The sequence below is a fragment of the Callorhinus ursinus genome, unplaced genomic scaffold, assembly GCF_003265705.2.
Source record: "Callorhinus ursinus isolate GAN/ISIS: 27379988/994484 unplaced genomic scaffold, GSC_fseal_2.0 scaffold32, whole genome shotgun sequence".
Lineage (NCBI taxonomy): Eukaryota > Metazoa > Chordata > Mammalia > Carnivora > Otariidae > Callorhinus > Callorhinus ursinus.
In genome coordinates, this window is record NW_027397094.1 from 17,268,873 (window position 1) to 17,292,449 (window position 23,577).

At 52.1% G+C, this 23,577-nt stretch overlaps 1 protein-coding gene across 6 annotated transcripts in view; it reads left to right on the forward strand.

The window, feature by feature from the left end:
- PGBD5 (piggyBac transposable element derived 5) overlaps nucleotides 1–23,577 on the forward strand; it is a 107,128-nt gene that overhangs the window by 70,936 nt on the left and 12,615 nt on the right. For all 6 annotated transcript variants that reach the window (XM_073879071.1, XM_025850868.2, XM_073879067.1 and 3 more), the window contains exons 3-5: nucleotides 4,087–4,221; nucleotides 20,047–20,227; nucleotides 22,632–22,829. In XM_073879071.1, coding sequence (XP_073735172.1) covers nucleotides 4,087–4,221; nucleotides 20,047–20,227; nucleotides 22,632–22,829 — 514 coding nt within the window. The remainder of the gene's footprint in view (nucleotides 1–4,086; nucleotides 4,222–20,046; nucleotides 20,228–22,631; nucleotides 22,830–23,577) is intronic.

Sequence of the window (23,577 nt, forward strand, 5' to 3'; positions counted from 1 at the left end):
TCCAGGTTATACTCCTGTTTGTGGTGTGGTGAGCTGGCCTTGTGCTGCCTGCCTTCAGAAACTGTGGTGTCAGATACCTGAGACCCATACCCAGGCTGATCACCATGCATGTGTGTGTCTGGAGCCTGGGGTAGCCTGTGGGCACAAGGCAGTGCCTGCTAGCAAAATCTGAGATTGTGAGCCTGTCCCTTCCCAGCTTGGGCATGGGTGCCCCGAGGGGGCCCAGCACCTTCCCGAGCCAGCAGTGGCTGGACTGCAGCGCGCATGGGCAGTTCTGCCCTCCTCCCTTTTATGGCTCAGATGTGCAGCGAGGACCACCAAGAGCCTGGAGACACACTTTCTTTATTCTTACCCCACGTCTTTTTGCATCCAGTTGACGAGGCTGAGAGAAGGTCCTAAGATAAGTCTCAGTTTGGGGAAGGGCTCCCTCATCATGTTGGGGGTTTTTTTCCTCTTTACTTTTTTTTTTTTAGTAGACTTTGTATTTCATTTTTATTTTTACCTTTGTATTTGTGAAGTTATGTTTTCTTTTTGCTACCATTTGTATCCGGTGCCCTCTGTTGGTCAGGACCCCAGGAGGAAGCAAGTCCTGTGTTCTAGATGGGCAGTTGGAGAGGATTGGATGCGGGGACCGTGAACGGCCGTGGGGTCAGGGTTGGGGGGACATTGACTGGGCTGGTAGCGACAGTGGGAAACCCAGGTCAGCCGTGGGCTGGGGAGAGAGGGGGTGTGTGTAGGAACACGGAGGTGACGGTGCAGGCAGGCGGGGGGCCTCTTCCATGTCTTGCTCCTGCCTCCAAGTTGGCCAAAGCAAGTCCAACACTGGGCCAGGGGCCTGGGTGGTGATGTTTGTAAGAGGTTGGCGTCCAGGCCGCAGTGGGGTGGGAAGGGTGGGAAGTGCATCTTACCCAGGCAAATAAGAATACCCGGGATACCACCCCACAGACAGGGACATGAGGCAGCAGGAAAGTAAAAGATCCCTTGGACCAGTTTTCCAGTTGGCTGATAATCACACAGAATTCTCCTCTTCTTCCATTTCCCTCCTGACTGTGGGCCCCGCTGGGCCAGCCCTGGATCAGCAGACCGGAGCAGGGTCAACCAAAGGAGATGCACTCATGAACTGCAGTGTATGATTGATTTTGAACATGATTAGGCCTTCCTGTTAGCCAGGGGTTCCTGTAAGTGCTTGTACCCCTTCCTTTGCAGATAAGCAGCTTGACCCCGTGCGCACCGGAAAGCACTAGCCTTTCTATGTGGAACTGGACCGTAGCCTCCTGTGAGCTTGCCCTGGGGTGGGGGCGCTTTCCTTCGGCCCCCAGCATCAGCCATATTGTGCTTGGTTCCTACACTTACTCTTCTTCTCAAAGATGCTTCTGCCTCGTAGAAAAGGTTCCTGTTCTGATCCTTGATGGGAGAAGCTGGAAATTCTAAAGGTTTCCTGGTTTTCCACCTTTCCTCCTCTGTGAAAAGCCCCTGATTAGACTCTGGATCATTCATTCAAGTAGAAGGGGACTGAACAGTGCGTTCAGTTGAGAGTGGCCATCTGCCACGCCGGAGCCTCAGGGCCCCCGTGAAGGGTCTTCACTCTGCCTGCCGCGGGCCGTGGGCACGGTTCTCCATCATGTGTGGCTGGATCTGCTCCAGGCTCCCGGGCATCGCTCTCCATCCTGCACCCTCACACACATTCCACCCTCGAAACACACGGTGCACTTGCCAGGCAAACCACACACCCCCTCTGCCCTGCCATCTCCGGAGCCTTTCTGTTCCAGCAAATGTGACCCTCTGGGATGAGTTTAGAACTTTCACAGAACCTTCAGAAACCTGATGGTTCTCAGAGTCTAATAGTAACCCACATGGCCTGGTGTCCTGTGTGTGCCCACGTGCATGTTTATACGCAAATGCAGGGGAGACACCGCATTTCCTCAAAACTGGGGGCAGATCCATTAGAAGAATATTTTCGGGAAGGGATTATGCAAGTAGGTAAATGGATGCTTTGTCTTTCCTCTACCATAACCACACCCCAAAATGAGCTTGTCATATGGAGAAGAGGACTCAGGAAACACAGCTGGGTAACAGAGCTGTGGGCCGGCCTGCAGCCTGGAGGAGAAGGGAGTGGTTTTCTGGCAGGAACGCTTTCATGCAGTTTGCTTTGGTGAGGCAGGTGATGAAACATAAATGTGCGGCTGATTCTGCATAAATACGCACGGACTAGAGGCATGTTGGCTTCCTGAAGAAGAAGGAGGGAGCAAGGGCAGTTTTATGTACTGTCCTTCACAGGGGGCTGAGTAGGACCTGCTTCTTGAGCTGGGGGACTTGAGCAGGGAACAGGCAGGCAGCCAAAGGGCTTCTTTCTACCATCGCCAGCCCCCCCCAGCTCAGTGTCCCCACACTGTGTGGGACTTGTCCATTTTTCTACAGTGGTTCCAGATGGGGCTTTGAATGTTTTATGAGCCCACAGAGTCAGCAAGGCACTGTGATCAGACAGCTTCTCTGGCCTCCCTTCATGAGCATACGACGGGGAGGCTAGGCTTCATATCCGCATGCTTCCAACAACAGAACAGTCTGGGGCCCAGACTGAACACTGTGAGTCTGTTGTTTTTTGAATGCAATTCAGGGGAGTGCTAATGGAAGGATGGGAGGCTAGTGTCCAAATCACAGGTTGCTAAGGATTGTCCTCCAGTCCGCCCTTGTCAGAGCGTGTTCTGACATCACCTGGGAGCTTGTTGGAAATGCAGAAGCTCGGGCCCTGCCCCAAACAGACTGGATCAGAATTCGCCTTTCAGGGAGATCCCGGGTGCCTGGTTGGTTCATTAAAGTTCCAAAAGCCCTGGTGGAGAGCAGGGGTTAGAACACTTTTTCTGTCAATGGCCAGATGGTCTCTGCTGCATCTTGTCCGATTTGCTGTTGTAGTCCAGGGGTGGCCGTTGACAATAATGTCAGATCTCAATAAGACTCTTAGTTACAACAGGGCGGTGAGCCGGGCTCTACTATAGTTTGCTCTAGGGCGTCAGGTAGGGTTCTTGGAGCCCTATCATTTCCCATATTCTTCATTTCAATGAAATTCAGACACATATGCCAATTCATAATTAAGCTTGAAATAGGACCAGGGGGAGAAGTGCAGCAGATTCCTAAATTTACCGAAAAGTCTCCCCAGAAAAGCTTTAGCTTGAAGAAGCGAAACTTTGACCACCCTGTGGAGCCTGGTTGTGTTAGGCTATTTCTTTTTACTTTATAGTCTTGTCATTGAAAACATCTTACAACCACGTTACCTTAAAGAAAGTGAAATAGGTGAAATAAGTTTAAAAATTGCCTTGGGAATCCCGTGTCTGGAAGGACATGACAGTGTGGACGAAGGCCAGAGACCGGGTCGTGGCGACAAGGCCACAGGGCACTGGGTTCATCGCAGGGCAGATTTTAAGGAGACATTGTTCAGCCCTGGTGGAGAAAGGAGGTTGCGGGCCAGTGTGAGAGTGGTCTTGAATACCTAAAGAAATAGTGTGTGTTTTCCTTTGTTTCTTACAGGGGCCGAAGTCAGAGTAAATGTAGGTAGATTTTGAATCCGTGAGGGGAAGGACTTTTTAGCAGTTGCAGCTGTCCGTCAGAAAGGGCTTTCCTCAAAAGAAGTGGGCATGCCCAGCCAGAAGTCAGGACCCCTGGAGATCCCTCTACCAAGTGAGAGTTTGTACTGGGGACCTTGGGCAATGGTAATGATAATTATTATTGTAATCATAATAGGATAATTATAAATGCATTAAAACATATAAATAATACATTAAATATGTATTCTTTTATAAATACGTAAAATAAAAATAAAATTACTTTTTAAATTTCCATTTACTAAACACCTGCTGTATGTCAGGGCCCATGCTCAGGCCCTTGCGTATGGTTTCTTGCTTTGTCCTCCCCAAAACACTGATGTAGGTGTTACCCTGTTACTGATGAGGAGACTCAGGATCAGAGAGGTAAAGTGACTTAGGTCACACAGCTGGTCAAAGGCAGGGACTCGATTTGAGCGCAGATCTGATGACCCCACCCCCGAGCTCACGCTGCCTTCTGTGAGCATCTCTGCTGTTTCGTTCCTGGCAGGTGCTACATGAACCCCTGATTGACGAGGACCCTGTGTTCATTGCCACGTGCACGGAGAGGGAACTCCGAAAGAGGAAAAAGCGGAAATTCAGCCTCTGGGTCAGGCAGTGTTCCTCCACTGGCTTCATTATCCAGGTGAGCCCGGGGACAGGCCCAGGGAGGCCAGTCGAGGGGACTCGGCTCATTTGGGAACTGCTGAGCTGGCTCACTCACCCTTTCCCTGGGCTTTCCCCAGGAGCTGCCGCGGAGGCGGGGGCTGGGCTGGGGCTCCTCACGGGGGCTCTGGGGCAGCCAACACTGTCCCGCATGTTCTTCCTGTCCTGTCCAGCCCTTGTGGTCCAATAACAACGGTAAACGCCGATCGAGGCTCAGGCCCTGACCGTGTCAGCCAGAAGCTTCACCAAAAGAGCCGGTCACAAGAGGTGACTACCATCTCTCTGAGGACAGGCGCTGTATGGTGGTCCCAGAAGACCCCTCCCACCCCCGTCCCCCCATCCCGTACTGAGGAAGCCTTCTTCAGGGGCCACCAACAGCCAGCTGGTTAAATTAGCCTCCACCAGGAGCACAGGCTCTGCTCCGCTCCAGGCAGACACGGGCATGGCTTTCAGTAGCGAGGGGAAATGTCAGGTGTTCGGCTGCCGGGATCAGCCAGGGTGCGGCATGCACAAAAGGAGAAGCTGGGGGCTGGCCAACGCCAGAATGTGGCACCTAAGTGACAGCTCCTGGCCCCGGGCTGCTTTCTCCTGCCATGCCGCCTGCGACACCCTCTCCCATCTGTCAGGCCTGCCAGCCCTGCGGTCCCAGCTGACCCCACCTCACCGCCCTCGCCCGGCTGCTGGCCCAGACCCGAGGCACAGGGGTTCTGCCTTCCCTTCCCCCCGGAGCCAGAGGAGGAGTCGTGGGAAGACTCAGTTGGGCATCTCCTCACCACAGTAAGGAAAGTGCACGTGCTTCAGGCAAACGTGGCTGCTAAGAAGGAGCATCCCATTTTCTTCCTGCAGGCCTGGGGGACCTTCAGCTTGGGCTGGGGCTGGTCCCCAGCTGGAGCCCAGATTTGAATCCGCTTGGGCATAGGCTTCAGGCAGTTGCCACAGTGGACCTGTCCCAGAGCGGGATCTACTCTGGATCTGCAGCCTGGGCCCCTCTGTCCCTGCACGGCCTCCAGCAGCTCCTGCCACCTCAGTAGTGTCCTTTGCAGTGACGCTCACTGGGGACAGGGGAGGGAGGTTCACCCTCCTAAGGAACATTGGTCCTCCTTTGAGTAAGTACTTCCCGAGGACCTGTCCCCTGCAGCATTGTGCCAGGCACTGGGACGTGGAAACACAGCCCTGCGTCCTCAGACATCTGCCCGTGTGGCTTGTGAACAGATGCTCCCGCGTGGGTTCTGCGTGCGTGCGTCTACACCACTGCCTTTTTACTGGGAGCACTCGGTGGCCGGAAATCATGCCCACTAACTACCTGGCAAGGCCACAGATCTTCCCCGGGACAGGCTTTGCCCGACTTCTATAAAATCCCCATCTATAAGAAGGCTGGATGGGTACCTTGAAGTTTCCTTTTGTTTCTAGAACGCTGTGATTCTAGGAGACTTTGCTGCCCGGTGAGGGGCTGCACTTAGAAGCCAGAAGTGAGCAGCAGTCGGGCTCTGCACCGTGGCCGGGGCAACAAGGGGTTATCCTTCGACCACAGGCTGTCCCATGATGGGTAGAGCGAGAACCATCCCCAGTGCCTCTCTTTGTTCCCTGGTCCAGGGGGAGGGGCCTGTGGTGGGCAGCAAGCGGGGAAGGACACCTTGCCTGTGAGAAGCCGGAGCACAGAGGGGAGCCACCATGTGGCCTGGGCATGGTTCTCTTTGGTTTCACATTTCTGTTTAGTTCCCCTGTCCTTGGTTCTCCGCGTCCTGAGCCTGGTCTGATGAGTTTTGAAAGTCAGCAGCTTGGGCAGGTAGGTGGGGCGAGCAAAGCTGGGTGGAGCAGCCCCTTCCCCGGAAGAGCTCGCTCGCCTCCATCCCCGGTGTCTCCCGACAGCCTCTGGCGCGAGCGCCGGAGGGTGGGTGCTCGTCCTCCCCGGTGCCCACTTGGGGTGCCTGCTGAGGTTCGTGCTGGGCCGCGCAGTGTCGGCACTTCTTGCTGCTTCTGTCCCATGATCCTGGGCTGCCTCTGCCCTCCTCGTCCTGAGGGGCTGGCAGGGGTCCCAGCTCTTGCCGGTTCCAGAATGAACTCAGCCAGTTTCCAGAATGGCTCTGGATCCGAGCATCCTCCCCACAGAGGGAGGGGGTAGGGTCACTAACCAGCGAGGTCCCTGCTGCTGCAAGGTCCTGTGGTTCCCCTCTTTGCAAATGCCATGTGGGGTTGTAGACACAAGAACAGTGTCTTCATTTTAGTTTGTCAAAGACATTCTTCTCCTCCATGACTAGTCAACAGAGAAGCCCAGTTGCTGAGCCTGTGGGAGACTGAGGCCAGCTTCCGGCATGGAAGGCCTTTTGCCATTCTGCTGCTTTCCCTCGGTAGCAGTCTGCCCACCCATGGCTTTCTGAGGTTGGCTGCATGTTTTGCTGCGGCCAGCAGGATGCAAGCTGGAGTGATGCATAGAGAAACCAGAGCAGACGTGCAGGATTCTCCTTGGGCTTCTCCGCTCTGCCCATGAGAGAGTGTCCAGGCTCCACCCCTGAGGTCTGAAAACCCACGAGCCTTGGGACCTTTTCCACATGCCACTGAGCTTCTGTGGTGGTTCATTACGCACTGACATAAACGACCCAGGGCCTACCACTTTGGGCCCACAGAGCTGGCCAGACAGCTCTCTTCCAGGTACTGAGGCACAGACTGAGCTGATGTCTTGAAGGAACAGTGGATGTATAGGTGGGTTTCTAGCAGAAACCAAGGTCTTGCTTCGGCTTGGCTGTTTCATTGCACCAAGACTCCACTTTCGTTGGCTGGACTGCATCCTTCTGAAGCACGGTCAGGCTGAGGGTTAGCTCCGCTTGAAACATTCTGGGTAAAGGGATAGTGAGGGGAAGAAAGTTCCACATTGGTCAGTGATTTCTCTGTGGCTCAGGAAAAGTTGGTGGGAAAGAATCAGGAGCTCAGCACAGCCAGCTCATCCTGTGCCTCAGATGTGAGGCCTTTCTCCCCACAAGGGCATCTGGGTGAGGAGGGGGAGCCAATGGCTAGACAAGAATAATAATACGGGGCACCTGGGTGGTGCAGTGGGTTGAGCATCCAGCTCTTGGTTTCGGCTCAGGTCGTGATCTCAGGGTCGTGGGATCAAGCCCCATGTCGGGCTCCACCTTCAGCAGGGAGTCTGCTTAAGATTCTCTCTCCCTCTGCCGCTCCCACTTGTGTGCTCGCTCTCTCTCAAATAAATAAAATCTTTAAATACTACTACTACTACTACTAACGGTGATGGTTGTTTAGAAGAACTCCGGTATTTTTCAGTGTTTTCCCAGGAAAGGACTGTAGGGAAGGATGTGATAGGAGGGAGGTAGAAGGAGAGATTATATGGATTCATTCTGGAAGTTAAGGGGTTCATATTGTTCATTTCTGAGAGTGCAGGAGGTGGGGGTAAAAAGTTTTCAGGAGGAAGAAGCAGCGGATGAGGCCGCTGAGCTCTGGGAGCTGCAGAGAGCAGGTGGGACCCTTGTGTTGGTGGCTCTCTTCCAAACCTTCCTCCGGCAAGCTCTTAAGGAGGTGCTGGCTCAGACTGCTGCACCTGGGCTCCCACTTGGCCTCCGTGGAGCAGTCCTGCAGGTCCACTTACCTTAAAAGTCCTTCCATCCAAAATGTCTATCTCGGTGTTCTGCCACGCACCAATCACTTGACCGTGAATCCGTATGTGGAGACACCGGCCTGTGACGCTCCGGGCCATTCACGTTGCTCTGTGAAGTCAGTTACCGCCGGTAGGCCCCAAGCCTTTCGTCTTTGACAATCTGGTCAACTCTAAGAGAAGGAATGGTGAGGAATGGATTATGTATTGTGTATTGTGGGGGTTAAGGAAAGGCGTGGGCCTGTCCTCAAGGAGCATTATCTTTTTTATTGTGGCACAATATGCGCAGCATGTACAATTTACCATTTTAGCCATTTGTAAGCGTCTAGTCAGTGGCATGAAGTTTATTCACAGTGTTGTGCAGCCAGTACCACCATCCATTTCCAGAACTTTTTCATCATCCCAGGCATCTGGGCGCATAGGTCTTAGCCTGGGGGATGATACACTAGCACGTAGAAAGAGTGAGTTCCCCGTGAGCAAAGGCACTTTCCACATACACTGTGGATGCTGATGGACCCGGAGGTGGGGTCCCCGGAGCCTTGGTTTGGTTGAGTATTCAACACTGTGCCTCCAAGCTTGTCGCGCTCCCCCTGGGCAGGCTTGCCCCAGGCTCCAGCTGTGGGCCTGTGGACTCCCAGTTACAGATAGTTGAGTGACCAGGACAGTGGATGTGCTTTGCAGTCCTGGGCCCCATCACCATCTGTCTGCATCCCATGCGGGGACAGCACCTCAGTCACTCTGTCATCGGGTGGCTCAGCAGGATGCAAGGTGCTGGGGAGTGCCTGCTCCATGTCACTGCCTTCCTGACTCGGCCTTTCTGGTTTTACCGCCTGATCTCTGCAGGGCTCAGAGGTTGTGATGATTAATTTTGTGTGTCGATTTGGCTGGGCCACAGTACCCAGATACTTGGTCAAACACTATTCTTGATGTGTTTGTGAAGGTGTTTTCTGGATGAGATTAACAAATCTGTAGACTTAATAGAAAAAAAAAAAAAACAACTCATCTACCTGGAAGAGGAGGGAAATCTGCTAGAAAAATGCCTTTGGGTTTGGATTTGACCTGCAGCCTGGGTCTCTAGCCTACCAGCCTGTCTTGCTGGACTTACCAAGCCTCCATAATCTTGTGGGTCTCAAAATAAATGTCCATCTGTCTTAATAGATAGAAGTCATTTTATATATATATAGGTTCTATATACATATATATATATTTGTTATATGTCTATCAGTATATATATATACATTGGTTCTACCGCAGAGGGTTTTCCTGCAGTTCACCTGGCTTAGAAGTAAGTGTTCTCATAGGAGAGACAGATGTATTTAAGCCATTCATAGATACAGTGTAACAGGTGCAGCATTAGAAGTGTGTGTACGGTGTAACGGGACCATAGGCGGGCACCTGGGGGCTAAGAAAGGCTCCCCGAGGTGTACAGAATAGGGCAGTCAGAAGGCATCTGTGGAGCAGGGGGTGGAGGGCTGAAACAGGAGTCCCCATCCCTCCCTGCAGGCCAGGCGCTGAGGCGCACCCGCTGAGCCTGACGCAAGCCCTTGAGCAGTATACTGCTGTCCTTACTTTACACCAGGGAACACAGAAGCTCCCAGAGAGTAAGTCACTTACCCCAAGATTCAAGTCTGAGAGGCCGTGGAGCAGAAACGGGAGCCAAAAGGCTGGCGGGCTCCCTGTTCTGCGGTCTCTGTGCAGCCCGCCTCCTGCTTCCCCAGGGCCCTCTCAGGAAGGGAGGAAGAAATAACGGCCCAGCTCGGGCATTCTCTTCTCTCAGACATGGGTGCCCAGATAGAAAGTGTTTCTCTGACTCACCTTTCAAATGTCCATTTAAGGAGAATCGGGGATTGTAGTATACTTACATCTACGGTAGAAAGTCGTCAAGGCTAATGGAGGCCCCTTTTACCCCTCCCGTGCCCACAGCCTGGCATAGACTCAGAGAGGATCTTTAGGCCTTTGATTCCAGGCTTCCCTAGCAGTGGAATGAGCAGGCAGGGAGTCACATAAAGGAGGCTCTGAGCATCCTGAGACGCAGTCGCTCCTTGGGCTCTCAACGCTCTGTACCATATGAGACCAGAGCTAATGCCTTCTTTTTTGGTGGAACCACTGCCATTTCCTGATTAGAGACTTATGGTGCACTCGAGTGTATCGTCTGTGTCCTGTGTCACAGGTCTGCCAAGAGCTGTCCCTAGCCTCAGCACACCCTCTAGTTCACGCCGTTTGCACAGGGTCTCTGAGAAAGGGAACCCGCCAAGGGGACAGACTCACCTGTCCCCTCGTGTGCAGCCTCCCTTGTGAGCTGGGGAGGACAGAAGGAGAGATTTATACAGAAGGTGAGACTTCCCAGTTTCGGGGGAAGGTCCTGTCATTTACGGGTTGGAATTCCTTATTCTGAGACCGTAAGTTCATCTTGGAAGTCTTGTGACCTTTCTGTGGGATCAGAACTCTCTGTAGGGACTGTTGTTCTGTCTCTACTAGGTCAGAGAGATTAAGAATCCAGTAGGAAAAATTGGCCAACAGTTTGGTTAATGTTATGTTGACCCACGGTGACCATAGAGCCCTGAGATTCTTTGAGGAAAAAAAAACCCCAAACTGGTACAGTCAAAAAGAGCAGATTTCTCCTATTTGAATGTGTTGAACTAGGCCACCTGCCTGTGCAGTGTGAGACCCAGGGCTCCCAGCGAGGGCTGTTGGCAGGCAGTAGAGCCCCGAGAAGGGGGTGACAGATGAGCACAGCCCTAGTGAGGGACGTACGATGCTCTGCCCCCCAAAAAGAGAGGCCGGGCGCTCCTGGGGTTTGAATGGCTGCCGTGTTGAGCAGGGACAGAACCATTCTGAATGCAAAGCCGTGGTTTCCTGCTCAGTGAACTGACATTCACTGGAGGTGGTCGGGCTTCAGAAGCCAGAACTCAGGATGGAAACTCCCAGGCTTAAGGACCACCAAGTCCCATACCCTGCCCATCCCCCACCATGTCCAGGCAGAGCCCAGATGTGCATCTGTGAGGGGTGCTGCCGTTGAGGTCCCTGCACCCCATGTTGTGGGGGGACTAGCTGATCTGGAAGCATCTCTCTTCCTTTCAGCCTAATCTGTGGAGTCTCGACAGCTTCTTCTGGGGTTCAGAAAAGGGTAATTGGCATCGGCGGAGGGCCTGCTACGTGCCGGGCTCTGTGCTTGGGCACTTTCTGTGCATTCCTCATTTTCTCCTCACAGAAACCATGTGACGTAGCTAGCGCTCCCGCCTGTCCCACAGCGAGGAACTGAGGCGCGGTGAGACGAGCTCCCTTGCCGGGGGGTCAGCTGTAAAGCCGTAGACCCGGAGTTAAACACAGCCTTTTTGACCCCAGGGCCCACCCTCTTAAGCACCAGGCTGTTTGAGAGAATTTTCCTCACTGTAGACAAAAACCACGTATCTATTTCTTACGCAACTTGATTGTTGTTTGATGTCTTAGCATCGGCTGTCGCGGATCTCTCTTATTTTGAGGCCTACTTTTTATATTGAAAGAATTTGAGGAATTTGCACTGGTTTCTGTCCTTATTTGATTTTTCATCTTTTTTTATTCTAAGTGAATGAAATCTTTTGTCACCTGACCTGTCACTAACTGGATTAGCTTGAAATGCGAGGATCAGAGTGGGATTAATTAACTAGAGTGGCTTTTGCTTATGGGCAGGACGGGGCGTTTGTCCACCTGTGTTTAATTGCACACGGGGAGGACGCAAGCTTCCATCCTGGCTGGGTCGGATGGAGTTGGCTGGGGAACAAGACATCTGTCACATCATCTCTGCGTGTCCTCAAGCAAGTCACTGAGAACTCATCTCTTCCTCAGTCCTTTGGGTGGAGTTTCTTAGCCTAACCCTCCTCACCATGTCGGGATTCAAAGGTGACAGTAAAGCACTGAGTCAGGCACTAACTGGACCAGATCGAGCCCTGGCCTTCTCCCCAGGGAACCTAGACTCTACAACCGCACTGACGCGAGTGGGTGCAAAGAGCCCCCAGAATGCTAGCACCCATCCCTGCTCCATGCCTCACCGAGATTTGAGCCCGTTCCTGCAAGGGTCAGTCGTGCTGAAGGTCCAGCTAGAGAGGAAGACAGCCTTGGCCACAGTCAAGGTAGGAGGCAATGAGAGAGAAAGATCGGTGGCAGGAAGTCAGCAATCAGGTGGTGATTTGCAGACTTTGCTGGAAAATATAAACCAAGGGTGGCATAAAGCGGCACTGTCCGGTAGAAGTTTTCATTATAGCAACTACTAGCCCATGTGACTGTTGAGTACTTGAAACGTAACTGGTATGACTGAGGAATTGAATTTCTCATTTTACTTAATTTTGGTTAAAGTAAAACAGCCACATGTGTGTCCAGAGGCTACACCGTGGGTATAGAGCTTTGCTGTTTTAAAAAGAAATCACCTTTACACACAGCCTTCACTTACAGACAGTGGCCTTCTGAGGTGCATAGAGTATAAATGATCCTTACAAACAGGAAACCGCGGCTCAGAGCAATTAAGTACTGTGCCCCAAATCACGCAAGCCGGTAAACAGCAGAGCCCTTGCCCACAGAACCCAGCACTGTTGCCTTCCTTGCCTCCTCGTGGCAGACTCCATTCCTCCCGTGGCGAGTGAACGTTGCTTACGTCTTACAGCTCTCATGAGTGGCCGCCCCCAGATGCCCCAGTGGACAGCCTCCCACATCACCGGCAGCTCATTCTGCCTAATGTCAGGGAGCACAGACCGTGCACGCGCGCCCTGCTTCCCCGCTGTGAGGACGCCACCCTCCACCTGCTTCCTGCATGGCTAGTGAATAAAGGGTTCAAGCAGAGGATCACAGACCCTAATGATGAATGACTTCCCCCTCCCCAGATCTGCCGTGCCCCGACAGGTGCACGACAGCAACAGGGAAACCGGACTCTCTTCTGTTCCGATGGTCAAGACCAGCACCGCTGAACCAGGTTTCCCCCGAGACAGGGAGAGTGCCGAAACCCCAGTGACAGCTTCATGGGTGCATCTTAATGAGCTCTCAATCCATCAGTTTCTGCAGCTGTCACCAATGTTCTTTTGAGAGGGTGGGGTGGGGAAGGGGCACAGGAACTAGGCCCCACCTCTGCAGGTCTTGGGGCTTTGCACAAGTGGGCTGACATAGTCCTGTGTTCCCCCGTGTTACTACTATAACCTATACTGCCTTCTTTTTAAAAGATTTTATTTATTTATTTGACAGAGAGACACAGCGAGAGAGGGGACACAAGCAGGGGGAGCGGGAGAGGGAGAAGCAGGCTTCCCGCTGAGCAGGGAGCCCGATGCGGGGCTCGGTCCCAGGACCCTGGGATCATGACCCGAGCCGAAGGCAGACGCTTAACGACTGAGCCACCCAGGTGCCTCTATAATCCATCTTTCCTACGATCCTTTCTGTTGTGATGTCTCTAAAATACACAACATTAATAGTAACGTTCTGGGGCAAAGTGTAATGCTGTGTATTAATTTTCTTTTTTAATAAATCTATTTATTTAAAAGTTAATCATAGGAGCAAGAAAAACCTTTTTAAAGGAAAAGCTTGGCAATTGAACGATACATTTTTCTGCCCTAAAGACACTTGTCAAACAAGCTCGTGGCTCAGTTGGTACAGTTTCGGCAGCAAATTCTGAATTCTCGGGGTGGATGATGCCCTCTGCCTCTGCGTGCTGGTGGGACTGTTTTAGGCTAAGGATGCTCCCTCCAGATGCGTGTAAGGCGAGACAGGACTTTTGGGAGGCCCGCCAGCCAGGAATTACACGACTTAAGGGAGGGTGTTTCTACAGAGAGCGCCCCGCACAGAGTACGAGCGCGTGTGTGGATGTCCAGTGATGCTGCCTTTCTCCCATCATGCTCTTTAGGGCAGGCTCTCGAACCCGGACACGATTCATGTGTGTGTCTGCCGCAGTTGTGGCAACGGTCAGTGGGGATACGAGTCCATTGAAGGTGATGGGTTTTTCATAGAATTATAGACTTACTCAACTAAGGAGCACTAATTGACATCTTCGACCGGCTGAAGTAATTCAATCGAAGCACACCCAATCTGAGCACGACCCGCAGACGAGCCGCACGTGTCAGGCTGAGCCCTCTCATGGCCAGGTTTTGACCGCCCAGCTAACCGTTCTTCTGAGTTGTGCCCCTTGATGGGGACTTTGGAAGTTACAACTTTATATGTTACTTACTGAAATGTAGATCCTATTTCATGTTCACTTTAAAAATAAGCTCGCACCAGAGGGGAGGGAGTGGGGAGATAGGAGCAATGGAACAAACTTCCAGTTATAAAATAAGTCGGGATGGAAAAAGTACAGCATAGGGAATAGAGTGAGGAATATTGTAATAACTTTGTGTGGTGACGGATGGCGACCACACTTCTTGTGATGGTCATGACACCTGAAGTTAATACGTTATTATATATAGTATGTTACATATAACATTATAATATTATAGTATAATATATATAATTGTATATTACAAGTAATTATATATAGTATAAGTATAGTATATAGTATATATTATAATATAGTAGATAATATTATACTATAATATTATAGTATTATATGTCAACTGTACTTTAATTAAATGTTTTAAGAAATTACACCTAGCAAAAAGTGAGCTTTATAGCAGTGAGTGCCCCAAATTTGGGACCGTCCTTGGATATGGATTCCTGTCACTTGGGGGCCTCAGTCTTCCTCCAGATCTCCTAATAGGAATGCGAAGACCTTTGATTCCGTACCTCTCCCCTGCCCCTGTGATGGAGCGGCCGAGCACCTGCTCCTTGGGAGGAGACTGGCCAGAATGTGAGGATATGCCTGTGTGCACAGACTAAGCTCCGCAACTCCAGGATGGCCGCGTAACAGGACTGCATGCCACTGGCCTTTGGGGAAACGTGTATCTCCCAGGGGAGCAAGAAGCTGGCCCCTGGTGACCGAGAACGGTCACCCTCTGCATGCGTGTGCTTATTAGCACAGGGTCTCTTCACGGCCACTGACTTCGATCGGGGTTGTCTTGGGAAACAAATACCGCAGGTTCCAAATGCACCTGTGCTTGAGAATCCTGATAGGGAAGTTCTTTTGTAATGATGCTTAGTCATTTTGTGATGAAATTGTATTACATGTTGGGCATCTAAAAACAAACATTTCAAAATGTCTATAATTCCAACATAGAAAAATAGCCCCTTGAGGATAGAGTCAACATATCTATATAAACACACACAGCACCCCATTTTATAATCTCATTACTTCACTTAGGAGGATATTATGAACCTTTTAATATGTTACTAAATAATTTTTCTAGATTGTGATTTCTAAAACATTGCACTGTATTCCATTATACCTGCATATGATAATTTTAATCAGCTTCCTTTTCATGTGAGGTAATTAGTAGGTCGTTGCTAATTTTTTTAAAAGATTTATTTATTTGAGAGAGAGAGAGAGAGCACAGGGAGGGGCAGAGGGAGAAGGAGAGAAGCAGACTCCACTAAACGAAGAGCCCAACGCAGGGCTTGGTCTCACGATCCTGAGATCATGACCTAAGCCAAAATCAAGAGTCAGATGTTTAACTGAACCACCCAGACACCCCAGATTGTTGCTCTTTTTTTGCCATTGTAAAAAATATCAGAGAAACATGGTCTCGTGTGTGTGTGTGTATGTATATGGTCTTGGGTGCATTTCTGATTGTTACCTTCGATTTAATCCCTGAAAGGGGAACTCATCAGTGAAATAGCCTAAGTGTGTTTAAGGCTTTTCACTCATACTACAGAATTTCTCTACAGAAAGGATTGTACCAGCTGACCATTCCCAGCAGTGACGAGTGGTCTCTCACCAATATGGGGGGTTCGGGTGTAGGGAAGATGGTGCTGCTGTTGGTCCACATACATGGTACATTGAAATCCATCTCTTTTCCGGGGACTACAGCTGACATCGTCAGCACTCTGCTGGCTTTAATAAGATGGAGCAGCACTCCATCTATCAGCGATGGTGCTGGAGTTCTTCGGGTCCATAGAAATGCTGCATTTGAAGCAGTATGTGGGTAGTAGGCAGGACTCTAAGACACTCAAAAGACTGCTGTCCCTGGTATGCGCACACCTTCTCCTAATTACTCCCCTAATGCTTTCAGGGAAAACGAAAACATGAAAGCATTTCTGTTTCCCTTAAATCAGAAGGGAAAAAAAACCCACTTTTCAAGTTGAAGAAGGTGCTTTAACATATCCTATTAATGTAATTGTCTTTACCCCAGTGCGGTTGTAAAATGTAGTTTTGGTATGGAGGAAGAGAGTTCCCACGGAAGCAAAAGGGCCCGTGAAAGTTACAACACAGCCGTGACACCACCTCGGTTCTAGAGAAGCGGGCGTTTGTACCGATGGTGGCACCCGTCACCTTACCCTCGGCCCTGGAAGTGGGGAAGCTGCTTTTCGAGGTGATCTCAGTGGATGGATGGCTTCCAGCTTTGGTTACTGGGAAGGGTTGCAGATTGCTGGTGATGCTTTGGCCGCCTCTGCCTTGGCTGAGCTGGGAAGTACCTCCCTCGCTTTCAGCGACTTGCATCATGTTTCCCTACTTGTCTTGCGATGAGTAGAAGTGGCCAGTTCCTCGAGCGCATGTGAGAGGTCCTCGGTTCCCTGGTTAGGCCCTCTGGTTCCATTCCGAGTGTCACCCCGGCAGGACCGTGGCAGGGCCGGGCAGCCCCTGCGTGCCACCCCACGCCCCACCCCAAGGATGTGCACGCTTCCAGAATGCAAAGAGCAAGGGAGAGCACACCAGTCTGAGCAACTGAACCTAGTCTGGGAATCAAAGAGATGACATTTTGAAGGTACACCATGCTTTGAAGCCTGTCAGCCAGGCACCCGGACGATCCGCCTTCCAAAGGACTTTTTTTTTTTTTTTTAAGATTTTATTTTATTTATTTGACAGAGAACACAAGCAGGGTGCAGAAGGAAAAGCAGGCTCCCCGCTGAGCAGGGAGCCCGATGCGGGGCTCGATCCCAGGACCCCGGGATCATGACCTGAGCCGAAGGCTGACGCTTCACTGACTGAGCCACCCAGGCGCCCCCAAAGGACTTACTTTAGTGCTGCAGATGCAGAGATGAGTGTCTGGCTCACCCAGCGCCCCAGCCGGGACAGCTCCCGGCAAGAAACTATCAGGAAGACGTGATCCGCTCTAGGTTATTATAAGACCCAGGAGATAATCAGTATTTTCTTTGCTGTCAGGACTCAAGCAGGGCAGTGTTGTTCTGACATAGGATTCAGCCTGCTTGTGCCAGTCTTTCATCCTGTCACGAATGAAGGGCTGCACGTGTATGAGGGGAGGGCCTTGTCTGCTATGCAGCTTTGTTGGGGGACCTGAGGTTGGTGCATGTGTGGCTCTCTTCTCTCTGACCCCGACATGTTTCCCTGCATCTGAAGCTCAGACCCAGCTAAACGCTAAGGGTGTGAAGGAAATCTGAAAATCTCAGTGTTGGGAGGGACCTCAGCAGCTGTCAAGCCCAGCCCTGGTTAGCTGTGCAAACCTCCCACTGGGCCTGGCCTGGAGCCTCTCTGAGCCACCCGTTCGGGGGCTCTGATGCTTGAACGGAGTGTTCTCTAGCCATTTTTATGTCGTTCACCTGGGTTCTGCCTTAGAAAGATCTTAATCGTCATTTTACAAGACAGCTCTCTGGCCAAAAGAAGAGGTTCTTGGACTCCTGTGCTCCTTCAAGTTTAGCGTCATCCCCTCTGTAACGGGCCAGATTGTGTCCCTCAAATTCATGTGTTTTAGTCCTCGCCCCCAGTCCTGCGGAATGTAACTATATTTAGAGATAGGGCCTTGAAAGAGGTAACTAATTAACGTTAAAAAGATGTCATTGGGGTGGGCCCTAATCTGATGTGACTGGTGTCCTTCCAAGAAGAGGAGATGAGGACCCAGAGGGACGACCATGTGAGAACATGGAGGAGAAGATGACCATCTGCAAGCCAAGGAGAGAGGCTTCTGCCCGCACCTCGAACTCAAAATTCCGGCCTCCAGAACTGGGAGAAAGTGCCTTTCTGTTGTTGAAGCTGCCCGGTCTGTGGTACTTTGTGATGGCTGCCCAGCAGAGTGAGCCACCAGCCCACCACCCCTCTCCTAACACCTTGTAAAAAGTGGCATCTAGAAGAACTGATTATGATTGGGCCAGAGAAGAGTAAGATGGTCAGCACCCATGTGATTAACAAACCAGGGTCCCGTTAACTTGGCTGGTCATGGTATCCAGTGACCATCTCCAAAGGCTTTCGTGTTTGTTTTCTAAAACTGTTCTTGCTCAGTCACTCTTTTTGCATCCTGTACTCGATGCAGTTGTTTTTTGAACTGGGTTGCAGGATTTTACGCGTAGTCCTGTTAAACTTTGCCTGCCTTGGGCTGAGTAAGCCAGTGACCGCCCCCATGCCTCAGGGAAGCCCTTGGAAACCACGTGTGGTGTCATCAGGGTTGGGCCTGAGGGATTCCCACAACACACATCCCACTCCCTAGTGACAACCCGGGGTTTGGTTGGAGGATTTCCTTTGGAATGACACGTAGGACAAAACTAACTGTCCCTAAGGTGGATTTCAGGATACACAGCGCCCAGTGTGGGTACGGTGGGGCTTCAGGTAGGATATCTGGGAGAGGTCAGTATGAATCCGAGCAGTGGGTGCGGAAACCCGTGGTAGTAGAATTGGGCCTTGCTGAAGGAGGGAAGACCGGTTCTGAGAAATGTCCTGGCTCAGCCAGAATCACGGGTGACGTGTGACAGAGGCAGAGCTTGGCTTCTCTATCCTTGTGTTTGCTTCTCTATCAAAGAAATTTCTTCTGGGAATTGAGGTAGTAAAAGGCATCGAGATCCCAAAATGAAATGTCAGAGACTTACCTAAAAAGGTGTTCTATATCATCAAGCCATTGCCTGCGAGGCTGCAAGAAAGTAGGGTCCTCGCTGAGGACATCTCAGGGGAGTGTTTGGGACAGGACCAGCCCTCAGAAGATGAGCTTCTTTTGGAATTAGACTTAAATTCACCTGCTCCTCATCTGGCTCAGGAACATCAGACCCTGTATTTTGCGCATGATCCAAGTCATCTGACCAAGGACGGGTATTGTGGACAGGCCTGGGTCCTCCCTGGGGCCATGTTGGTTTTTCACAGCAGAGCATCACGGGCTGTCTGCATGGACAGGCCTGCACTGGGCAGTTCTGTTGTCCCCGGGGCCCCTGACAGGCACAGGCGAGCACCATTAGCTCGTGAAGTGCTGCCAGTAAAGGCATCTAGAACATTCCACAAGAAGAACTCTTCTCCCTAAGGAGAACGGTAGTTGGTACCCATATGATAAATTCTTCATGACTCGGTCAGTCATTGGGAGGACCGCACTCTGGAATCCATTCCCATTTCCTGTTGATTTCCCCTTTGGTGATGTTCCTAGAAGATGTTCATGGGACAAAGAGTGTAAACATGGCTTGCTAATCCCAGCACGTCCTCTTTGCTGGTCCTTAGCACCTCAGGTGAGTTTTTAATCCCTGATCCTGACTCCTCTTCTGCCCGTGTGGTGGCTTCTGTAAGGAATAAGGGCAACAGTAAATACAGATGGACTTTGTGAATTAAAGAGCTGTATTCAGGGGCGCCTAGGTGGCTCAGTTGGTTAAGCGCCTGACTCTTGGTTTTGGCTCAGGTCATGATCTCGGGATCGTGGGATTGAGCCCCGTGAGGCTCTGTGCTGAGCATGGAGCCTGGTTAAGATTCTCTCTCTCCCTTTCCCTCTGCTCCTCCCTCTCCCCCCCCCCCAAAAAAAAACAACTGTGTTCAAATGGAAAGTACATGGACCAGTTTATCCCTACAGGTAAGGTAGTCTTAAACTTTTATTTATTGTAAACTGAAGTCCCTTCCATGCTTCCGAACTGGGGGGTGTGTTTGCACTCACCCCAGCTGCCAGATTCATTACTTGTAATAGTTTGACCCTTTTCTTCTCTACCTTGACATGTCCAAACCTCGAAGTCCTGGCCAGAGCCACCAGCTGCCTAGGCTGCAGGGTGGCCTTGGGAGTGACCTGGGGCCTCTGCGGGCTGAGGAGGTGATGGGGTGGTAGGGGCTGCCGAACCAGTGGCTCAAGGGAGAGGTGGCTTTCCCACCCATTTTTGGCCCAGTGAGGGCAGCCTGTACTTCCCGAAGCTTTGGGCCCCAGCCTGACACTCCATGAGCTCACGGACTCCTGTGTGTTTCTGTTCAAGATTTACGTCCACCTGAAGGAAGGCGGGGGCCCCGATGGGCTGGACGCACTGAAGAATAAGCCCCAGCTGCACAGCATGGTGGCCCGAAGCCTGTGCCGTAACGCAGCGGGCAAGAACTACATCATCTTCACGGGGCCCAGCATCACCAGCCTGACCTTGTTTGAGGAGCTGGAAAAGCAAGGTTTGTTGTGTGGCGAGCCGGTCCCAGCGTGGCCGCTGCCCCCCTGGAGAAGTGGTGGGGAGGCCTGGGGGGTGCAGGTGCGTAGCAACCAGCATGGCCCATAGACCGCTACGGCCAGGAGGGAACACAGCAGTTTCAGCCCGTGCTGTGCCTGCCACGTACCTGGACCCTACCGGGCACCAGAGATCTGAAGGCACGCCTGCCACAGGCTTGCGCTCTGCCCGGGGCCCCTTTGTGTCCTTCCTTGTAAGACCGGGGCCATTCCAGGGGTTCTCCCGGTGTCTTAGTCCATTCGGGCTGCTCTCACAAAGTACCTCAGATTGGGCGGCTTATAAACAGCAGGTATTTATTCCTCGCAGTTCTAGAGGCCAGAAGTCCAAGATCAGGGCGCCAGTGCTAGAAGGGCCTCTTCCAGGTTGCAGACCTCCCATGACGTGATGGAAGCGACAGGAAGCTCTCTGGGGTCCCTTTTCTTGAGGGCACTCCTCCCATTCACGAGGGCTCCACCCTCATGACCCAGGCCCCTCCCAAAGGCCCGCCTCCTAACAGCCTCCCCTGGGGCATGAGGCTTTCAGCGGAGTAATTTGGGGGGAACATACACATTTGCTCTGTAGCGCCTAGATGCTGCTCCTATGAAGGCCTGGAAGTCTGGACTCAACCCCCACCTATAATGTGGGCCCTCCGGCTGACAAGGACGTCACAGAGAATTATGTAGATTAATACAGGCTGCAGTGCAGTGGGCCTCAAAATTCTTAGTATCCTTGGTGCTGAGATGCTTTGTTCATCGGTTGAAAGATCGGGAAACCTTCGTGGCTCTGGCAGAAATGGGGGCTGGAGAAAAAGCTCTGGACTGAGTTAGGGAGCCTGAGAGCAGACTGCTTATCCTTTGCTTTTCCCATTTTTGGGGGATTTGTATCTAGTCCACTCGGGAGAAACATAAAAAGCCTCTGCTCTGCTATGGCAGCCACTGGAATTGCAGACCTATTGCTTAGCAACGGATCAGACATCTGGCCTTAAAATCCTCTCGAGTCATGGGGGGGAGCCAACACCTTCTGACCTTTACCTCCGCCACAGCAAGGATGAAGCAGCCCCTGGACTTGGTGCTCTGCTGGCCCTGCTGGGTTTTACTCCTCTGCGAGGTCCAGGCCCCGACAGGGCTCGGGGTTTACCGGTGGGGAGAACTCAGGGTGGAGAGCTCAGACTATGCGAAGAGGGGCCGTGGAAGTCAAGGTGGAGACAATTGGCCCTCATGTGTGTTACCAGCCACACGGGAAGAACGAGGGTGTGGTGAGAATCTGGGCTGCCATCCCTGCCCGCCTGGTCCGGTCCCGGGGTGGGTGTGTGGCCATAAAGCCCTGGGGTACCTGGAACTGCCTTGGGGTACAGAGGCAGGGATGAAGGAAGTATGCACACGGGTTACAGAATGTTTCAGTTTACTGACGATAGGGTGTCAGTCTTCGGTGAACTTCAGTCTTTCACTGAAGACCCGGGGATGAGACCGTCCCCAGTGACTTCAGTCAAAAGGGCCACTTCACGCCCCCTGCAGGCATCCAGACTGGAGCTGGCTGCAGGGAGGAGCAGGCTCCCCATGGCCCACTCAGTGGGGCAGGCCTGTGCGTGGGGAGGGCCAGGAAAGGCCTTGAGCCCAGGGCGGAGTTTAGCAAGGTCTCCTTGTTCACACTGGCCTGTGCTCACAATCCTTCCTGCCCCCATGGAAACTTCTGTGCATTAAAGCCCACACTGTCACCCCTCCCTCGAGAGGCTTTATGTTGAGAGGCAGGATGTTGGCCTGGCACATATTGTTTGGTGATTCTTTCCTCTGCATTTAACTTACCTCCAAGGGAACGGGGGCTCCATCCTGCACGCTGCCCCTGGGTACTGTGCACGCAAGCACAGGGCGGGGCCCCTGGCTGGTCCAGTCTTGGCCAGAGTGTTAGGGGGTCATAACTGTGGTCAGGGGCTTGGACAGCAGGCAGACCTGTGCTTAATCCCTGCCTTTGCCCTCCTGGCTGGGAGCCTGGGGGCCTCTTGGAGCTGTAGTTCTTCTTCTGTAATGTGGGTAGGATAACCTGAGTGTAGAAGTTTCCAGAAGTTTGTAGAAGCAGATGGGATGATAGGTGCACATGCTCAGCACTGTGAGCGCTCTAACGACGAGACTTCTGTTGGTACTGCCAATTCACTGCTCGTGCGATGGTCTCGCGTGTCATCTTACAGGTACTTACAGAAGTCCTGGGAGAGACAGCACCTTCGGGAATAGAAGTCCCCGAACTGTAGCAGTCTCCTCTACGGGGACTTCTAGGGGGCCCGTCTCCCAAGCATCAGCCTCAGAACGGGGTGGTCCCGTCCTTCATGCCGGCGGGTTGTCCGTGACCGTGTGGACACGGATTTGTCCCTCTCCCCACAGACATTTACTGCTGCGGCCTGCTCAGCTCCAGGAAGAGTGACTGCACCGGCCTGCCCCTGTCCATGCTGACGAACCCGGCCACCCCCCCAGCCCGGGGCCAGCACCGCATCAAGATGAAGGGGAACATGTCTCTGATCTGCTGGTACAACAAAGGGCACTTCCGCTTCCTGACCAATGCCTACTCGCCGGTGCAGCAAGGTGGGGCCCCGGGGGGACTCTGTGCAGCTCTGGTGTTGGGTAGCCCCCGTTCCCCAGCAGCATGTGAGCCCACCACTCACCATGCCACATCCGACGGGGGTCGGGAGGCGTGCAGGAGCTGCCGGGGCCCGCGGGCCGCCAGCTCAGCGTGGCTTGTCAGCTGGGAGAGAAGCCACGGCGGGATTTGTGGGTCCCCTGGCTTGTGTGTGGCCGTGGTGACTGGCCGTGTTCGAATGGCATTTCCCCGATCACTTGATCATCTAGGATTCTTTGAAGAATCTGTTCTGATGGGAGGGGAAAATATCCACTGTTTTATCACTTCGGTGTCGTCCTTTGAGGTTACCCACTGGTGTTTTGGGGCGTTCAGGTGATTCTGTCATTAATCTTCTTGGGGGTTTAGAATCCATTCATGACAAAGGGATTTACTTAGCAAGGAGTCTGTAGTTAAAGTAGCTACAGCTGAAACACTTGTAAACTGCTGAAAAGGGAAATGGAAATGACAGCGGGGCACTATACAAAAATATTTGCATTTACATAGTGTATTTAAAATCCCCTGTATTCCTTTATATTAAGACATCTTTCCTCTTCTGAAGGAACTCTGTAGGAGGCTCAGTTGTGGGGGAGGAGAGTGGGGGCATGTATGTGGGTGTGTGTGCGGTGTATCTGTGTGATGTGTACGTTTGTGGGGGGGGTGCTTAATTAACGCCTGCCGTTCATTTATTCCATCCCTCCCCCCACGCGCACACGT